At 30.7% G+C, this 17355-nt stretch overlaps 1 protein-coding gene and 2 pseudogenes across 3 annotated transcripts in view; 2 read left to right on the top strand and 1 right to left on the bottom strand.

Moving 5' to 3' along the window:
* The window catches only part of LOC145189003 (uncharacterized), a 28139-nt gene that overhangs the window by 2330 nt on the left and 8454 nt on the right, over positions 1 to 17355 (bottom strand). For all 3 annotated transcript variants that reach the window (XR_016452560.1, XM_090087743.1, XM_090087744.1), the window contains 7 exons: positions 10856 to 10957; positions 10630 to 10686; positions 10414 to 10441; positions 1833 to 1887; positions 1588 to 1739; positions 1322 to 1444; positions 1183 to 1230 (listed from right to left, as the gene is read on the bottom strand). Coding sequence is in view for 2 of the 3 variants with exons in the window: in XM_090087743.1 (XP_089943869.1) it covers positions 1183 to 1230; positions 1322 to 1444; positions 1588 to 1739; positions 1833 to 1887; positions 10414 to 10441; positions 10630 to 10686; positions 10856 to 10948 (556 nt within the window). In the remaining variant the exon portion in view is untranslated. The remainder of the gene's footprint in view (positions 1 to 1182; positions 1231 to 1321; positions 1445 to 1587; positions 1740 to 1832; positions 1888 to 10413; positions 10442 to 10629; positions 10687 to 10855; positions 10958 to 17355) is intronic.
* Positions 13254 to 14278, top strand: LOC149888409 (zinc finger BED domain-containing protein 4-like; annotated as a pseudogene).
* LOC149888408 (zinc finger BED domain-containing protein 4-like) lies at positions 14573 to 15862 on the top strand (annotated as a pseudogene).

The raw sequence follows: 17355 nt of genomic DNA, 5'->3' as shown, positions 1-17355 counted from the left end.
AGAAATAAAATAATTTAATTGAACGAAATTCATTTTTAATTTGAACCATTATCATTATCAATATATGATAAACATTTATGGTATACAAAAATATGAGAGGTACGCAAGATGACTCGTCAACCCTTCGTATAAATAAATGATAAAGCAAAAAGAATTAAATTAAAAACAACAACTACGAAAAGACCTACACACACTGAGACTAATTCAACCTGCCATGCAAATAAATAATCAAGCGAAAAGAAGTTAAAAACAACGACTGGAGACTTACACATGGTGATTGATCCACCTGTTATGTAAGTAAATGATAAAATGGAAAGAAGAAAAGCTAAAAAAAACAACTGGGAAAAGACGTAAACACGGAGTCTCAGCAACCGGCCAAATAAATAAATGATGCATAAATAAATGATGCATTGGTATCGCAACCGAAAACAACCCAAAACTATAAAAGCTCAAAAAAAATAGAGTTTTACAGAAAGAAGGGAGACGAAGGAAGAAGATGGAGTTTTAAAGAGAAGTAAAAGAGAGTTTTAAGAAAGTTTTTAAGAAGAATCTTAGAGAGAGAGAGAATTTTTGTGATTGAAAAATATTGGAATAAACAAGAAGTTTTATGAAGAAAAGAGAAAAAGAAGTGGAATTAAACAGAAGTCAGAAGAAATATTAATCAAAGAACAATAACCAGTAGATTTTAGCCGTTTTAAATAAAGAAGAGATATTCGTATAAAAAAAAAAAGAACAGAAAGAGGAATAATTGATAAAAACAATATTAAACACTTCAAGTAGAGTAAGAGAGCATTATTTGTATAAACCCACCCAATTAGACTACCAAAAAAAAAAATAAAAAAGACTGATTGACATAATAAATAAATAGTTGCAAAATCTGTTTTTAAGTGGGACGAAAGAGTTAACTTAATTTACTTGTATATAAACAAAACTAAAACATTTAAAATTAAATAGCTTTATCAATTCTAAAACAAAACGACGTCCCCAAAAAAATAACTGTAGTGCAACCTTTTCTAAAAAAAACAACATTATATATAGGTATATACTATTTATTTTCATGGCTGGGTTTTCATTCTTCGACACCTACATAAAATCGTTTGTTGCGTTTTTTGGACGAAGTTTTTCAAAAATGTACGATATACTTTTTTCCGCGATAAAATGTCACGTGACAAAACTCCTTACCTTTAGGAAAAGTGTTGGGATAAAGATCTGTTGGAAAAGCGACATAACCTTAAAAGATAAAAAAATCTAAATGAAGAAATCTATTAAAAGTTGAACCAAGTTTCGCCTTTTTTTAGCTACAACTTAAATAGTTGTAAACCTGCCATTCCGGGCCCAATCATTCCTCCTGTTGTATAGCCGGTAAACATAATGGACATTGCTAATGCAATATTTGTTTCGTCGCATACGTCACGTAGGATCGCTTTACTTATAACAATAAGACCTGAAAAATAATTTTATATAGAAATATTTTAAATGCCATGACAACACATTTTCGAAAACAAAATTAGGTGCGCCTCTTTCTAGGTGCGCCTAATTCCATTTCGCAGGAAAATGCGTTAACAGAAATACTTATAAATAACAAACCCATAAAAGATCCTTGCAAAGATCTGCAAACTAATGCCCAGGCAAAATCGGTACTAAATCCAAAGGCGAGAGTGGCTAGCATCAAACCGCTTGTTGTTGCGAGTAAAGCAAATTTTCTTCCTTTATGATCAGCGATGTAACCCCAAATACAACTAAAAAAAGAAAAAAAAAAAAAAAAAGAATCGGAATAACTTACTTTCACAGGAATGGCTTTCCAGTTTGTTATTGTAAGAAAGTTGAATTACCTGCTAAATATGCGTGATAAGTACAAAGAAGAGGCTAAAATTCCGGCAGAATATCCTAGACAAATAATATCAAAAAATAAATGAGTGTAAAAATTATAAGAACATTTATACTTTTATGCTTTTTATACTTTTATAAAAAAATTTTTATTGCAGCCTAATGGTGGTTCTGATTTGATGCACGCTTAGATGCACGCTTATGCTCTTGGAGCTGCTAGACGAGAGCTTATTATCTTTGATGGAGGTAACATCTGTAAAGGAGCGCGAAAACTACTTAAAAACCAGTGTTGTTACGACTTTGAAATTATTCGACGAGAAATCGATTCAGTTAAAATATTTTAATAAAAAAATTTATTAGTATCATATACTTAATAAAGTTGATTTAGTTGCAACATTTTAATAAAAAAAATTTATTATTATCATATACTTTAATGTTGCTTGACAATTTATTTTTTAGATGCTATGAAAAAAATAGAACTTCAAGAGAGTAAACAAAGAAACCAGGTCGTATGTAATACTGTCATAATAACACATGCTTTTGTTATATCAAGAGCATTTTCTTTGTTCATTTTTAATTCATCTTATCTATTAGATGAATTAAAAATCGAATAAACAAACAAAATTACAATCACAAAGTAGAGAAGAAAAAAAACACAGATAAGCATTTTAAATTATTTTTTACAACAATTAAAGCAAAAAATTAACAAAAGCTTAACTAATAACAAAAAAAGTGACGTAGATGGGTGGGGACAGATGGGGCGGCTAAACTTTTTTTGGGGTAGCAGATTATTAAAACTTTTTCGCATCTTTAACTGAGTGTCATAACTTATTACTTAACATTTCGTTTTAAAAGCATCAACTGGTTACTATAATGAGAAAAAGGAAATATTAATGAAGCGGTGCTACATACAGAAAGCTAAGAGTTAAGTTTATGCGATACTGCAAATTAGATTCAATGTTTAGATATTTTGGTTTAATTTAAAAACCGCTATAAGTGATATTCTTATGCATGGCTCAATAAGCGTCTGCGTCTCGGAACCGATTTCTCGAAATGAACCGGGACAACTGTAACGAGACGAGAAATTTCTCGGAAAAAAATAACGAGACAAAAGAAAAGGTTGTCCCGGAATAAAGTTATAAATCGGGAAATAAATTTTGTCTCGGAATTTAAAAACTGTGTCCCGGATAATTATAAAACGTTACAAGACAGATCAATTATATTAACTAGATATCTAACTCGCGCTTTCGCAGTGAAAAAGAGTTTTTGCCAACCAAGTTTATTTTGCCAGCCAGAAATGACGCACAGTGACTCAAAACAACAAAAAAACGGTTATAAACCCCTCACATCTTTTTTGTAAATATAGTGCCCTTTTTTAAATAATATTAAATAAGAATGATCATTTATTTAAAAAGTAAAAACAGTTTTTTCATAAAACTTATATTTTATATTTTATGGTTAAAAGAAGTTAAAAATTTTAATATTAGTTTCAAAGAAATCTAAAAAATGAGAGATTTTTATTTAGTAAAAATGGAAACCTTTTAATCTAAATTAAGTTTGTATTTACTTTTAAGATAATCTTTTAACTTTATATATTTCAAATATATTGAATAAAAAAATTGCAATCTGATTTTTTTGGTTCAAATTAGAAGAATTTTCTAAAATAAAATACTTTTTTGTTTTAAATACCAGCTAAAAAAAAATGTTCCACCGAGTTCTAAGGAGATGTATTTTTTTTCAGTTAATTAACACTTCAACTTTTAGAATATGAAAGGGATTGCTGCGGTCACCTGCGGTATAGGGAGTTATTGAAGAAATACAAATGTACCCATAAAAACCTTGTCTTCCGCCTTTTTTTAACATTTGTTTATTATATCAAAATAAATGAAAATGGCGGAAAACAATGGTTTTTATGGACTCATTGACATTTGTATATCTTGAACTTGAGTTTTTTACTTGTATGACTTGTTTCAACATATCAAATATAGTTTCAAGAAACATATTTTTCTGATTACATGAAGGTACGTACGAGGCATTAAGTACGTAAAAGAAATTAAGGAACGTACGAGGCATTAAGTACGTAAAAGAAATTAAGGAACGTACGAGGCATTAAGTACCTAAAAGAAATTGAGGAACGTACGAGGCATTAAGTACGTAAAAGAAATTAAGGAACGTACGAGGCATTAAGTACGTAAAAGAAATTAAGGAACGTACGAGGCATTAAGTACGTAAAAGAAATTAAGGAACGTACGAGGCATTAAGTACGTAAACGAAATTAAGGAACGTACGAGGCATTAAGTACGTAAAAGAAATTAAGGTCAAGATAGAAAGTATGCAAAAGTAAAAAAAATATTTTTACGAGGAACACAACGCACAGTGGGCCAGAATTCACTTTTACTGGACAAAATTCGTAACTAATTATGAAAATTATTGATGCCTATTCTTAGTTCGATTCAGCCTCACATTTTCTAAAGATATTTTTTTGCTTGAGTCCGTGCATAATACGCCACATGCGTTACACCACAGATACTGCCAGTAAACCATACATTCTGCACACAAGTATTTTAGAGTCCAAGTTGTTCATAAATCGTATAAATCGCGTTAGAGAAAAAAAGTAGAATTTATCCATAGTTAATATTCGAAGAGTTATGTTGTAAAGGAAAAAATAGTGTGAAATGTTGGTAAACGTTCGTTCAGCGTTGAAAAATCATGAAGAAAAACAAGTACAAAAGTAAGAAATAAAAAAACACGAAAAAGTTATTAAAAAAATAAAAAAATAAGTGCAAAAAGTTTTAAATCGGTTTCCGTTTTATTTTCTTCTTAAACCAAATTTATTCCTAACTATTTTTTTGATTAACGAAGGTATTAATTATAATTATAATAATAAAACTTTTTAAAATTTTTTAAAATTTAATGTTTGTTTTTAAATTCTTTAGGAAGAATATTTTAATTATTCAGGCCATCTTTTTTTTGTGTAAAACAAACAAAAAAACTTTTCTAATAGTTTTCTTGAAAATATCTTTTTAGATATTTGCGTATATATCTCTTGGGTTTATCGTTGTTTCAATTGTGACATTTAGTCTAATGACAATCAAACATTTGTTAAAATGTTTTTTTTTTAATAATGATTTATTATTTGAGAAGTACTACATATTTGAAATAGTATTACTTAACAACTTCAGTATTTCCTGTAATATATAAGTAACATTATTTACTTAAGCATTATAGGAAACTTAATGTGATAATTGCCAAAGAAACTATGACATAAAATGTTAAACAGTGTAAAGTGAAAAATTATATAAAGTACTCAAAAATGTTTGAGTGGATAAATTAGGATTATGAAAGGATTTACTTAACAAAATCAAATAAAACTGAAGAAATTTGCAAAGAGAACATAAATTAATGCTACTTTAGATAGATTTATTTCAAAAGTGAAGAAAAAAACTAAAACAATGTGGTAGAAATTATGATTCTTTTATAGAAAAAGAATACCAAAGGTTTCCATTAGCTATTTTGGTTCTGGAAAACTCCATAAACAATGGGTGGTCCTTGGAGAACAAAGGAAAAGAGAAAAAAATAAAAGAACTAGGTGTTGAACATTATGCTCTATTGCTACTCTCTGCAAGAATTACACTTTTTAAAAAAAGTGAAATGTTTTATAGATCAAAAAAGTTAAAGACACTTTGGAAAACCTTTCCTTTAAATATGAGTGTAGAGCAAGCTCTTGCATTAGAAGTGAATACTGACCTCAACGATAAACTGAGGTCAGTATTCAATGATCAGAAACTTAGCCATTGGACACATACTTATCACCTTCTTGCACGATATTTTAGTGGAAAAAATTAAATACGATCCTAAAAAAATTTTTTTTTCTCTGATTTCAGCTGCTACCATTAACTTTGCTAAAGCTATGTTTATATAAATGGTAAAACAATATCAATAGTAGCAGTTGAAATAAATAATGGTAATTGTGCCAGATATTCATTATTTAAATTTCACATTAAGGATTAACTAGTATGTCTCGTTATGTCTCGTTATATCCCGTTAAAAAGATGTAAATTCCAGGAAATTGTAAAGCTCCTATTTTGTCCGGGACATGTCGTCTCTTCTCGGTATCGTCCCGGATTTCGACTGAAAGTTGAAAATGTTTCGATTTTTATCGCTAATTGGGACAAAGCTTTTGTCTCGTCTCGAATAAAAAAATAACAAGACGCAGACGCTTATGGCTCAATCTTAATAAATAATTGATCTTTACAAGATAAACAACTTATAAAAATATCTCTTTATTAATTGGTCAGCATCATAACAATATTAAAGGTTGAAAAATTTAAATCAAGTGAAAAAATAGAAATAAGGATGTTAGGATGATTACCCGACTAAATCGAACTTTAGTCGATTAGAAGGAAACCCATGGTCAATTAAATCGACTATTCGATTTTTCAAAGTCGATTTATTTCGACTTTTAACTAGTCAGCTTTTAGTCGATTTAGTCGAAGTCAATAACAGCACTGTTAAAAACACATTAAATATTCACACCTGCCTGGAGAGCCTCAAAACATAAAAGTCATGCTCAAAAAATAAAACCAATTAGGTTTGGTAGCCCATACATCCATGTTTCAAAAAATAAAAAAATTAAAATCATCCGCCTACGTCCTAGAAAAAAAAATGACTTTGAATTTTCTCATGTTATTGGCTCCTTTCGTAAACGCATAAGGAAGAAAAGTTGATACTTATTTATGAATACCAATAAAATTTGATAGATAATCACTAGAAAAATTAAAATTTGATAAAAAGTAACCATATAAAATAAACAAAATGAAACTAGATTGCTTTTATTGTTAATCCATTTTAAATTGAAAAACCCTAGGGGTATCTTTACCTGCTAATTCGCTTTGTTTTAAAAGTCAAGTGTTTTAAACGTTTTTTAAGCCCATATTTTTTGAATAGCTAGGTCCATTTTATTGCTTAGTATTTAATGTTACAGTGTTACATATTTATTTAATAGTGAAATAAAGAAGCTGTAAAAACATAAATTTTTTTATTAGTTGCTGACAATAAAATTAGTGCTTTATCAAATGAAAACACAAACAAGTACTTTTTGCAGTTTTAACTTTACTTTGACTCTTTCAAAATGCCCAATAGTGCCAAATCTCATGAAGAGTGTAGAAAAACAGTGTGTGTTGTATGTATGAAAAAGTGCAATTCATCAATTTCTGGTAAAAACTTTGAGAGATTAAAAAACATTTTGGCAACTGACATTGACTTTTTGGACTCTAGAGTTCCAACTGGAATGTGAGGAACGTGTAGAAACCAACTTAGAAGAGTTGAAAGAGGAGTATCTGGCAACCCAATGGACATGCATCGTCCGAACGGCGTCCGTAGGACGTCCATAAGACGTACAGTCATCCGCCGGACGTCCACGGGACGTCGTGCGGACGATGCATGCCCACTGGGAAGTTGCCTACTCTTTACAACTATCAATGTCAAAACTGTGACAAGAGGTTCCAACTGTAACTACCTGATTTGCCAAATTGGTAAGCTAAAGCTGACTGAAAAACATCCTTTGGATAATTCTACAACTTCTAATCCCACAAATCCCCTGAAATGATGTTGAGATTGTTTGTCGCCACTAGAGAAAGGCTTACCTCATAAATACAACTCTACTTCTTTGAATATAAACCTTAGAGAAATTTCAACAGAAAACAAAAAAGTTTTTGAACAGATAGCCTCTGCAACTATCAAAGGTCAAGAATCATCACCAGGTGGGACAATCAGTGTAGTTTTTTCTTGTAATCAACAAATCACTAAATAGCAATAATCTTCTCTCCTAACTAAAACTCTCTGTTACAAATTTTCTCCTTTATTTATACCCTACACTTTTCCTAAAATATCCTTCAAAAACTGTCATCAATAACCGCAAACACATATTTACAATTCTTTGGTTTTTACTGTTAAAAACTATTAAAACTATTAAATCCCTAACGTCATTAAATGTTCTAGAACTTTCTGTAACAGAATTACAATCAGGCTGTCAGTGACTGAGGGAGGTCGTCCATTACCTGTTACCCTCGGTAACTTCAATTTTGAATCTTTCCTGTTTTTAATGGTCCTATTTTGTCTGATCTAAGATTACATTTCATTACAAAGTTTTTTAAAATTTGTCTTAAGGAGCATCTTGTTCAAAATCAACAACTGCAGAAAAGTATAAGTTAAGTGCCCAAGACCTGGTGCAAATTCAGCAAGCTACAGGCATGTCTAGTAATGGAGTCAAAAAAATTTCAACAACGCTAATTTTGGTTTCCAAATCGTCTCTTTTTGAGCCAAACTATTGAGCAAATTTTCATGAAGCAGGGTTGCAACTTGCAAATTTTTTTACAAAAACTACAATTGCATCATCAGGCGAAAAAATGCCACACAAAGAGTACACAGTTGTTCACTGCAAAAATCTCTCTTACTTTCTAGCAGAAATTTCACTTAAGAGACAACTTCAAGCAGGTCATCTCATAAAAGTTGGGATTGATGGAGGTGGAGACTTCCTAAAGCTTACAGTAAGTCTTCAAAGAATGAATGATGAAGATGATTCAAGCAGTCCACCTTCAAAAAAAATTGTTACCTCTTGAGCTCCAAAAGAAAGTGGAGTTAAAAAGCAATTTCTAATTGCAGTTGTAGAGGATCTACATGAGAATTACAGCAACATCAAAAACTTTATTGAGCTTGCTCAACCTGGAAATGTAGACTTTCTGGTCTCTTGCGACTTGAAAGTTGCTAACATTTTATGTGGCTTGCAATATCACTCTAGCTCACATCCCTGCCTATACTGTGATAGTGAAGCAAAGAACTTAGTTGAAAAAGGTGCGCTCAGGACCCTGTCTGATCTTCAAAATTGTTACACAGACTTTCTTTCAAAAGGTGGTGACATTAGGAGGGCAAAGTTTTTTAACAATATTGTCCATAAACCACTTCTAAAAGCTGATCCAAGCAAATTCATTTTCGAACTAATTCCCCCAATGGAACTTCAACTGCTTATTGGGATAGTAAATTACTTGTTTAAAGCACTAAAAAAAACATTGCCAGAAGCAGATGAGTGGCCAAAAAGACTTAACATCACAATCTTACCATATCATGGCGGACAATTTGCTGGCAATCATTGCTAAAAACTCCTGAAAAACATTGAAGTGATAAATCAGCTCTTTGAGAACCTAGATTCATTAGTTTTGGCCATCATTAATCTATTCAAAAAATTCAGTGCTGTTGTATGAGTCTGCTTTGGAAACGTCCTTGACAATGAATATGAAAAAAAAATTGAAGAATTTCCGACATCTTTCTTAAGTCTAGGATTTGTAAGTGTGACCCCAAAAGTGCACATCGTTTTTTTTTCACATTGATGATTTTATCAGAATGAAGAAAAAGTCCCTTGGTCCTTTCAGTGAACAATCTTTAGAAGCTCATCATCACGATTTTTCTGTTCAGTGGCAAAGATACAAACATTCAAAATTACATCCACAATATGGAAATTGGCTTGAAAGATGTGTGGTTGAATACAATAGCAAGCACATTTAGGTGAAGTATGTCTGTTGCATCTTTAATGAACATTGAAACCTTGCTACTTCAGAATAATTGTTTGTGACAAAAAAAATCAAATGAGAAAATACCTATGGATTTATTTAAACTGATTCAAAAATTCATTTACGAGATTAAGTCTTTTTAAATATTTATTTATTTAACCTGTAAAAAAAACCCACAGTAAATAAAACCTATATTATTTAGAATTTTGAAACAGCCTTTGCCAAAGTTTAATTATAGACACTATTTTAATAGTTTTTTTATTTTGAAGCAGTGTTTTAAGTTTAGAAATGATTCAAATTCAAAGAAAAAATGGTGGTTTGACCTTACTTTTAATGGAAACGATTTCTTTAAATCGTTTCCATTAAAAGTAAGGTCAAAATGACTGACAGGTTCAAAGTAACAATGATTTCCTACACATTGACTGATGGCTTAATTTTTTATTTTTAAAGCCTCTATGTATAGACTATGCATATCAATAATAGTATTATCAGTTTTATTATTTATTTCTTATTTTTGAGTGTGTCTTTTGTGGTTTGAGGCTTTCCGGGCAATAAAGCAAGGAACAAAAAAATCTGAAGAATCAAAGTCATTTTTTTTCTTGGACGTAAGCAGATGATTTCAATTTTTTTATTTTTTGAAACATGGATGTGTGGGCTACCAAACCCAATTGGTTTTATTTTTTGAGTATGACTTTTATGTTTTAAGGCTCTCCGGGCAGGTGTGTATTGTTAACTAAAATGCGTCAATATATTGATTTTTTTTTTTAAATAAGGCACTTCCTCAATTATCTCGCTAAGGTAAAAAAAGAAAACACACTTGCTTTTGTGAAGTTTGAGATGAAAAATTCACCAAACTAACTAGAATTATGTCGACAAACTGTTTAATAAAGTGAAAGGTTTTCCTTTTCGTTACTATAAAAGTCAGATCGAAGTTTTTCTGCAGTGCACACAAAAATATCAAATTTTTTTTTTTAATTTTGGTTAAATGTTTCATCTTAGAAGTTCAGAGTCAAAAAATTACCTGTTTGTATCTCTGCAGTTCCAAACCACTAAAGAAGAAAAAGTTTTATAAAAAAAAGGTTTTTTCCGTTTTTTTGAAAGAAAAAAAAATTCTTATGAGACAAATGAAGATAAAGAGAAGATTTAAAAGATTTTGAGTTTTCAATTTTTGAATTTTAGGTCAAACGCTTTACCTGGTACAAAGATTTAAAATTCCATTATGGCGTCTAAAGTATACCTTTACAAGCTTTGGAAGATAAGAAAATAAAGTCGTCATTGTCATGTCATCGACAAACTAAAGTAAAACGCATCATCATCACATTTTAGTGACAAAGTAATATGATACTACTTCCATAAAGAATTTGGTTTTTATTTTTTGTAAATACTTGGAAATGTATCAAACATTACAAAGGAAAATGTTAAAAAGCCTTTCAAAATATTAAAAAATTAGCAAGCCTTCCTACCGTTAACAAAAATAACGTGAAAAGAGCCATTTTTGGAAGTGGTCTTGTATTTCCGTTGCGAATGAAGCTCTGCACCTTTTGCCATAAATTCATTATACGCTGCTGAAATCAAAATGCATCGTTTTTAATTAAAGGCATAGCAGCCGAGAGAAATTTCGGCTCCGGGGAAGTTTTCTGAAGGGGCCCTCATTATGATTTATTTTATGCCCAGGACCAAAAGAAGCGTACTCTGGGCATTGAAAATTAAAAAAAAAATTAATTAAACCTTTTAAAAGTTAAAACTATTTAAATCTTTTGAAAATTATTTTTAAAAATTTCTTTGTACACACACGGGGCCCAGGGAATCTTCCCCGTCCACCCCCCCCCCCCCTCTCGGCGGCCATGATTAGAGGTATGATATTATTCTTCGTATGATTTGCAACGTTATTGTAAGACGCATCAGCACAACTTTTAGATTTGCACAAAATGTATACATAGTGATATTAATTAACAACACAAGGAAGTGTCACCTGCAAAGTACCAATCTATACCAAATATAATCAAATCCCGAGTAATTATACTACTATTTTCTGTTATATTTCATTGCTTTATTTTTACTTTTTTCATGTCATTTACCGGAAAATTGCCGAGAAAAAACCGAAAATAATCTGGAGAACAAAATTAAAACTGGGTGAAGTCGAACTTCAAACGTGAAGTGCGACTTGAGCGAATGCATAAAGCGATCTTTAATTCAAGTCATCCAGCAAACATAAGACGTCTTAAGACCGTCTTATTCAGGTCTTTAAATGGTCTTGTCTTCTAATGAAGTCTTGAAGACATCTTCAAGATGTCTTTTAAAAGACTGAATCGTCGTGAAAAATTGCTCGTTTTCGAAAGACGTCTAGAAGACGTCTTTATTTTTCGAATAATTCTAGCAAACAAAAAGACGTCTTTTAGTCTTCTTAAAGACGTTTTTAAAAAGACTTTCGGCGTGAATAAACTTCTTGTCTTTTAAAGATATGAAATTTTTCATATAAAGTTTTATATCGAGCAATATTAATTCTCTTAATCATTATTCTAGCAAAAGGTTTTATATAGGTATCATTATGGAAAACGAAAATCGAATGAAGCGTCGTCGCTTAAATAAAAGTATGTTGAATTTTATAATGATATTTGAAGATGGAGATATTAATGATAGTACATCGAATTTGAATCCTGAATTTAATGCTTCTCAGGCTGAACCTAAATATCCTTGTAAAGCCCTAAATAATGTTTTTAAAGAATGCGGAGAAAACAGTAAGTCTTCGAGTTGTAATTATGAGAATTTTGAATCTTGTAATGCAGCACCACTTTTGACAACAGAAACATTATCAGAAGATTTGGCAATGTGGTCTTCGAAAAGCAAAATTTCTCAAAACCTAATTAAACGAGCTTTTGAGTAATCTTAAAAAACACTGTCATTCAGAGTTACCAAAAGATGCAAGAACCCTTTTAAAACCCTCTAAAGTTGTTACAGTAGATAGGAAGTGTGGTGGAATTTATGCGTACTTTACTATTGCTGATGGCATAAATAATTTTTTGAATTTAAAAAATGTATCTCAATGTACTGGGTTATCTATTACTATTAATGTTGATGGGCTACCTCTTTTCAAGTCTTCTAATCTTCAATTATGGCCAATAGTTGGTCTAATAGAGAACTATATTTTTATAATTGAACTTTTCTGTGGTGATGGTAAACCAGACTGCTTGGATGATTTTCTCAATGATTTTCTCAAAGAATCTTTATTATTAATTGGTGAAGGTTTATACTATAATGATAAAAAAATTGATTTTACACTAAAAGCATTCATATGTGATGCACCTTCTCGCTCTTTTCTTAAATGTATACAAAGTCATACAGGATATTACTCCTGTAAACGATGCCAAATTAAAGGATTTTATGAGGAACATAGAGTGGTTTTTATTGATAACAACCCATCAACTCCAAGATTAACTGAGGAGTTTAATTCCTTATAGTACACTGATCATCAGAAATCTTTTACTCCTTTAGCTAAACTTAAAATATCTTGTGCTTCTGATTTTATTTTGGATTATATGCACATGGTTTGTCTTGGTGTAATAAGACGCATACTTACTTTTTTAAAGTCTGGTCCAAAACATTGTAGACTTTCAAATGTCCAAATAAAAAAAATACTGTTTATCTATTAAGCTTTGTGGTATGATGCCATCTGAATTTGCTCAACAACCACGTTCCCTTTCAGAGTTAGATCAGTGGAAAATAACAGAGTTCAGACAATTTATCTTATACACTGGTCCCTTAGTTTTAAAGGGTGTTGTTAGCAAAGAAATTTACAATCGTTTTCTAACATTGCATGCTGCAATCGTGATTCTCCTAAATGAAGACAGTGAATTTAGGAAACATTATCTTGCTTTTGCTAGAGAACTTATTAATTATTTTGTTATCAATTCAAACATTTATATACAAATTCATTCTGTGTTTATTCTACGCTTCTGGCGCGTAATGGAATAAGACTTTTCATTTTTAACATAGAATTTTCATTTTTAGCTTAGATATAATAATAAATTAAAAACAAATCAACAATGAGCAAAGCAACTAAAAGTCTAATCTGTGACTATTTTGATATTGATGAAAAAAATCGTTCAAAGGCAATTTGTAAAATTTGCAAAATGAAAATATCAAGAGGAGGCTCATCTGGCAAAAAAATGACAACATCCAATTTAAGAGGACATATGAAAGCAAAACATGTAAAAGTTTTTCAGAAAATAGAAGATCTAAATGGTTTCAAAAAAATGAACACATAAAAAAATAGCTATGTCATTGGACCTACTTCAACCAGTAAAGAGAATGATAACAGCAAAGATTCCTTTAGCAATAGTGTTACAGTTACTCTAGACCAAAAACATTAACCTAAGCTTGAAGATATTATTAATAAGCATAAGAAATGGACATCAAGTGATCAAAGAGCTCAAAAAATAACTCTGCTTATCGGAGAAATGATATGCGTAGACATTCAGCCATATTCTTTAGTTACAGATCAAGGATTTAGCAAACTAATTATACATCTTGAACCTAGGTATACCATGCCCTCTAGAAAACATATGGCCGAAACAGTTGTTCCTCTAATCTATGAAAAAATGAAAATACAAATTATGAATGGTTTAGCAAAAGCAGATTTTTTGAGTTTCACCACTGACGGATGGACTACAGATCACAATATTCTAAGCTTTTATTCTTTACCAGCACACTGGATAAACTCAGAGTTTAATTCTATGACAGCGGTGCTTCAACTTAAAAAAATAACAGGCTCTCATACAGGTGTAAAAATATCAAAATTTATAAAGGATTCTTTAAATGAATGGAAAATACCAACTAACAAAGTGTACTTTGTCCTCTCAGATAATGCTGCTAATATGAAATATTAGCCATAAAAGAAGCTGGTTTAGAAAATGTTTTAAAAAATAGCCATAAAAGAAGCTGGTTTAGAAAAAAATTCTCAAAGTTGCGTAATCCACACTCTTCAACTTTGTATAACCGATGAGCTTTTTAAGCAGCAAACAATTGTGAATGATCTTATAGCTAAGGCTAGAAAAATTGCCACAGACTTTCACCATTCTTCGTCCTCCATGGACATGCTACATGAAACTCAACAACAGCTAAAGTTACCCCTACATTCACTTATACAAGATGTAATTACGAGATGGAACTCAACATTTTACATGCTAGAAAGGTTAGTTGAACAAAAAACCTCACTGACATTATTTTTTATCAGAAATCCAAAGTGCAATGCCTCTAATCTTACAGAAAACAATGGTTATTAGCTGAGACACTTATCTTAGTTTTAAAGCATTTTGAGGCGGCTACACTAGAGATGAGTGAGAACAGGGCATCAGTGTCTCAAATTGTTCCATTTATAGTTTCAATGGAAGCGTACCTAGCCTATGTTTCAGAAAATGCAGGTGAAATAAAAACTATAATAGAAGAGTTAAAAAAAATTTTATTTCAAGGTTTTCCGGCTATAAATTTAATAAAAGCCTGAACATTTCTACAGTTTTAGATCCAAGATTCAAACTGAGTTATGTCATATCAGATGAGGAAAAGAGGCTATAAAATCAAATATTCTAGAACAATACATGAAGCTAAATAAAACGGATATTAAAGAGAGCCTTATAACTACCGACAACTTAACTATATCAGATGATGAAATAAACGCTTCATCTGAATCAACCCAAGTATCTAGCTCTCCACTCAAAAAATTAAAAATGGCAGAAGCATATACAATTTTTATCAAGTTTCAAAAACACCACCTGAATTAAAAAAAAATCAACGAAAGCGAAGAACTGTAAAAAACTTTCAACAGAGACACAAATTTATTTTGAGAAAAAGGAAAAAATGTAAGTTGTAATAATTTTAAAGTAAAAACTTTGCTAACAATTTGTTCTTGTCTAATTTAATTTAAATTATTAAAAAAAAAACCTTATTCCAAATTATTATGAATTATTATATAAATAATAGTTATGAAAATAAAATAATATTGATAATATTCATTAATGGTTAGTATTTTGAACAATAAAAATTAGGATTTTTTATTATAGTTTGATTTTTTTATTTACTTAAATTTCTTATAGAGTTGATTAAATAAACTTTTACTTATCACTGCCTAATCTGCATCAAAAAGAATGTCCTTATAAATGGTGGGGTAATTACAAAGAAACATGTATAAAGAAACACTCTAGCAGCAATAGTATTTTAGACCTCTCATACCTCGCAAAAAAATATTTAGGAGCTCCGCCTTCTTCTGAGTTCAGCGAAAGATTGTTTAGTACTGGGGGAAATAATTATGAATCGACACGGTCCCGACTAACTGCAGAACACGGAGAACATCCAGCTTTTGTGCATGCGAATTGGATTTTTTTTTGAGAAATGGAAACAAAAAAATAGATTCACAGCTTTATATAACATATTTTATTACTTTTCATAACATTATAAAAGTTTGTATTTCTTTCTAACAAAACACAAATTGTTCAATTATGCTTAAAATATGTTATACTTCATGTTTATATTTTTTAAATTTGCATTTCTTGTTTTTGAACTTCTCTCTTTGTATAGTTTGGATCTTTAAGTTATATACTTATTTCTGTTATTCCAACATATTATAAGGCTTTTGTTGATATTAAAAAAATTTTTTTTTCATGATTTAGTTTAACACCATGATTTAGGCAAGAACTGTTTGGATAGAGAACTTTGAGGAAATAGAAGATGTTGTGCCTAGAAGGTGGATAGATACAGATAAAAAAATATTATTCTGGCCTGCTTGTGTATCTTATTATAGAGCTGTTAAAGATGAATTGGATGTGGATGAAACATTGGACAAATATAAACTTGTTAAAATCAAATTTGAGAGTGGTATAAAATTTTCACACAAAACTATGTGTGTTATATATATATATATATATATATATATATATATATATATATATATATATATAATTATATATATATATATTATAGCTCTTATAAATCCAACTCTTTGGTGCCTAATAGAAGGGGAGGTTGGAATAAGCGGGGGGGGGGTGGTGGTGGTTGGAAATATCACTAAAACTTAATAAGCGGGGGGAGGGGACTGGAATAAGCGGGAGGGGGGGGGGGTTGGAAAACTTCGAGTTTTTTTAAATACTTAAAGCAATAACTAAGTAATGTTTTTGCTAATTATTAACATATATATTAGTGTCTGAAAACAAGTAAATATATAATAAAGAAGTACTAAAGTCTAAACATCGACCAAATCAGCATAAAAGAATCGGACAGACTTTGCAACATATCCAGTTGTCGGTTTTATTGGCACGTGTCGTTTTCTTTTTGCATCGTATTTCGTCTTTCCTTTGTTTTTTATCACTTCGGCATCGTACTCTTCTTTGAACTTTTCCACAATTTTTCCAAGCTCCATTTTTTCTACGTTACTATATTGGCTTCTTTCTGTCCTTTTAAAAATTCTTTTCGTAGTCGCCATTTCGTTCTTACACTCTGATATTACAACGTATACAAGTAAATAAGTACTGTAAAGGATATGAAGTGACGATAGAAAGAAGAAAATTTCTTTTTTAATGAATATGACGTAACGATAGAAAGAAGAAAATAGAACGTTCTTTTTTTTGAATGAATGATATTACGTAACGTAAGTAGTGAAAAAGAAAATTTTTATAAAAAATTGTCTTGTCTTGGATGGAATTTTTTCTAAAATTTAATAGCCGGGGGGGGGGGGGGTTGGAATAAGAATGTCCTGGGTGAGAAATTTTTGAAAAATTAATTAGCGGGGGGGGGGGGGGGGAGGGAGGAGGGGGGGACGACGTCTATTAGGCACCAAAGAGTAAACATCAGATATTTTGCCATCATGTATATGCTGGCAAAATATCTGATGTTTATATTGGATTTACAAGAGTTTTGATTCTTTTAGATAATATTGAGGAACTAAAAGAATATTGTTACACCACAGCAGCAGAGG

The sequence above is a fragment of the Hydra viridissima genome, unplaced genomic scaffold (genome assembly GCF_058129835.1).
Source record: "Hydra viridissima isolate aposymbiotic clone 2 unplaced genomic scaffold, HvirCarnegie_v1 scaffold_5, whole genome shotgun sequence".
Taxonomy (NCBI): Eukaryota; Metazoa; Cnidaria; class Hydrozoa; order Anthoathecata; family Hydridae; genus Hydra; species Hydra viridissima.
This window is presented reverse-complemented; position numbering and strand designations above follow the sequence as displayed.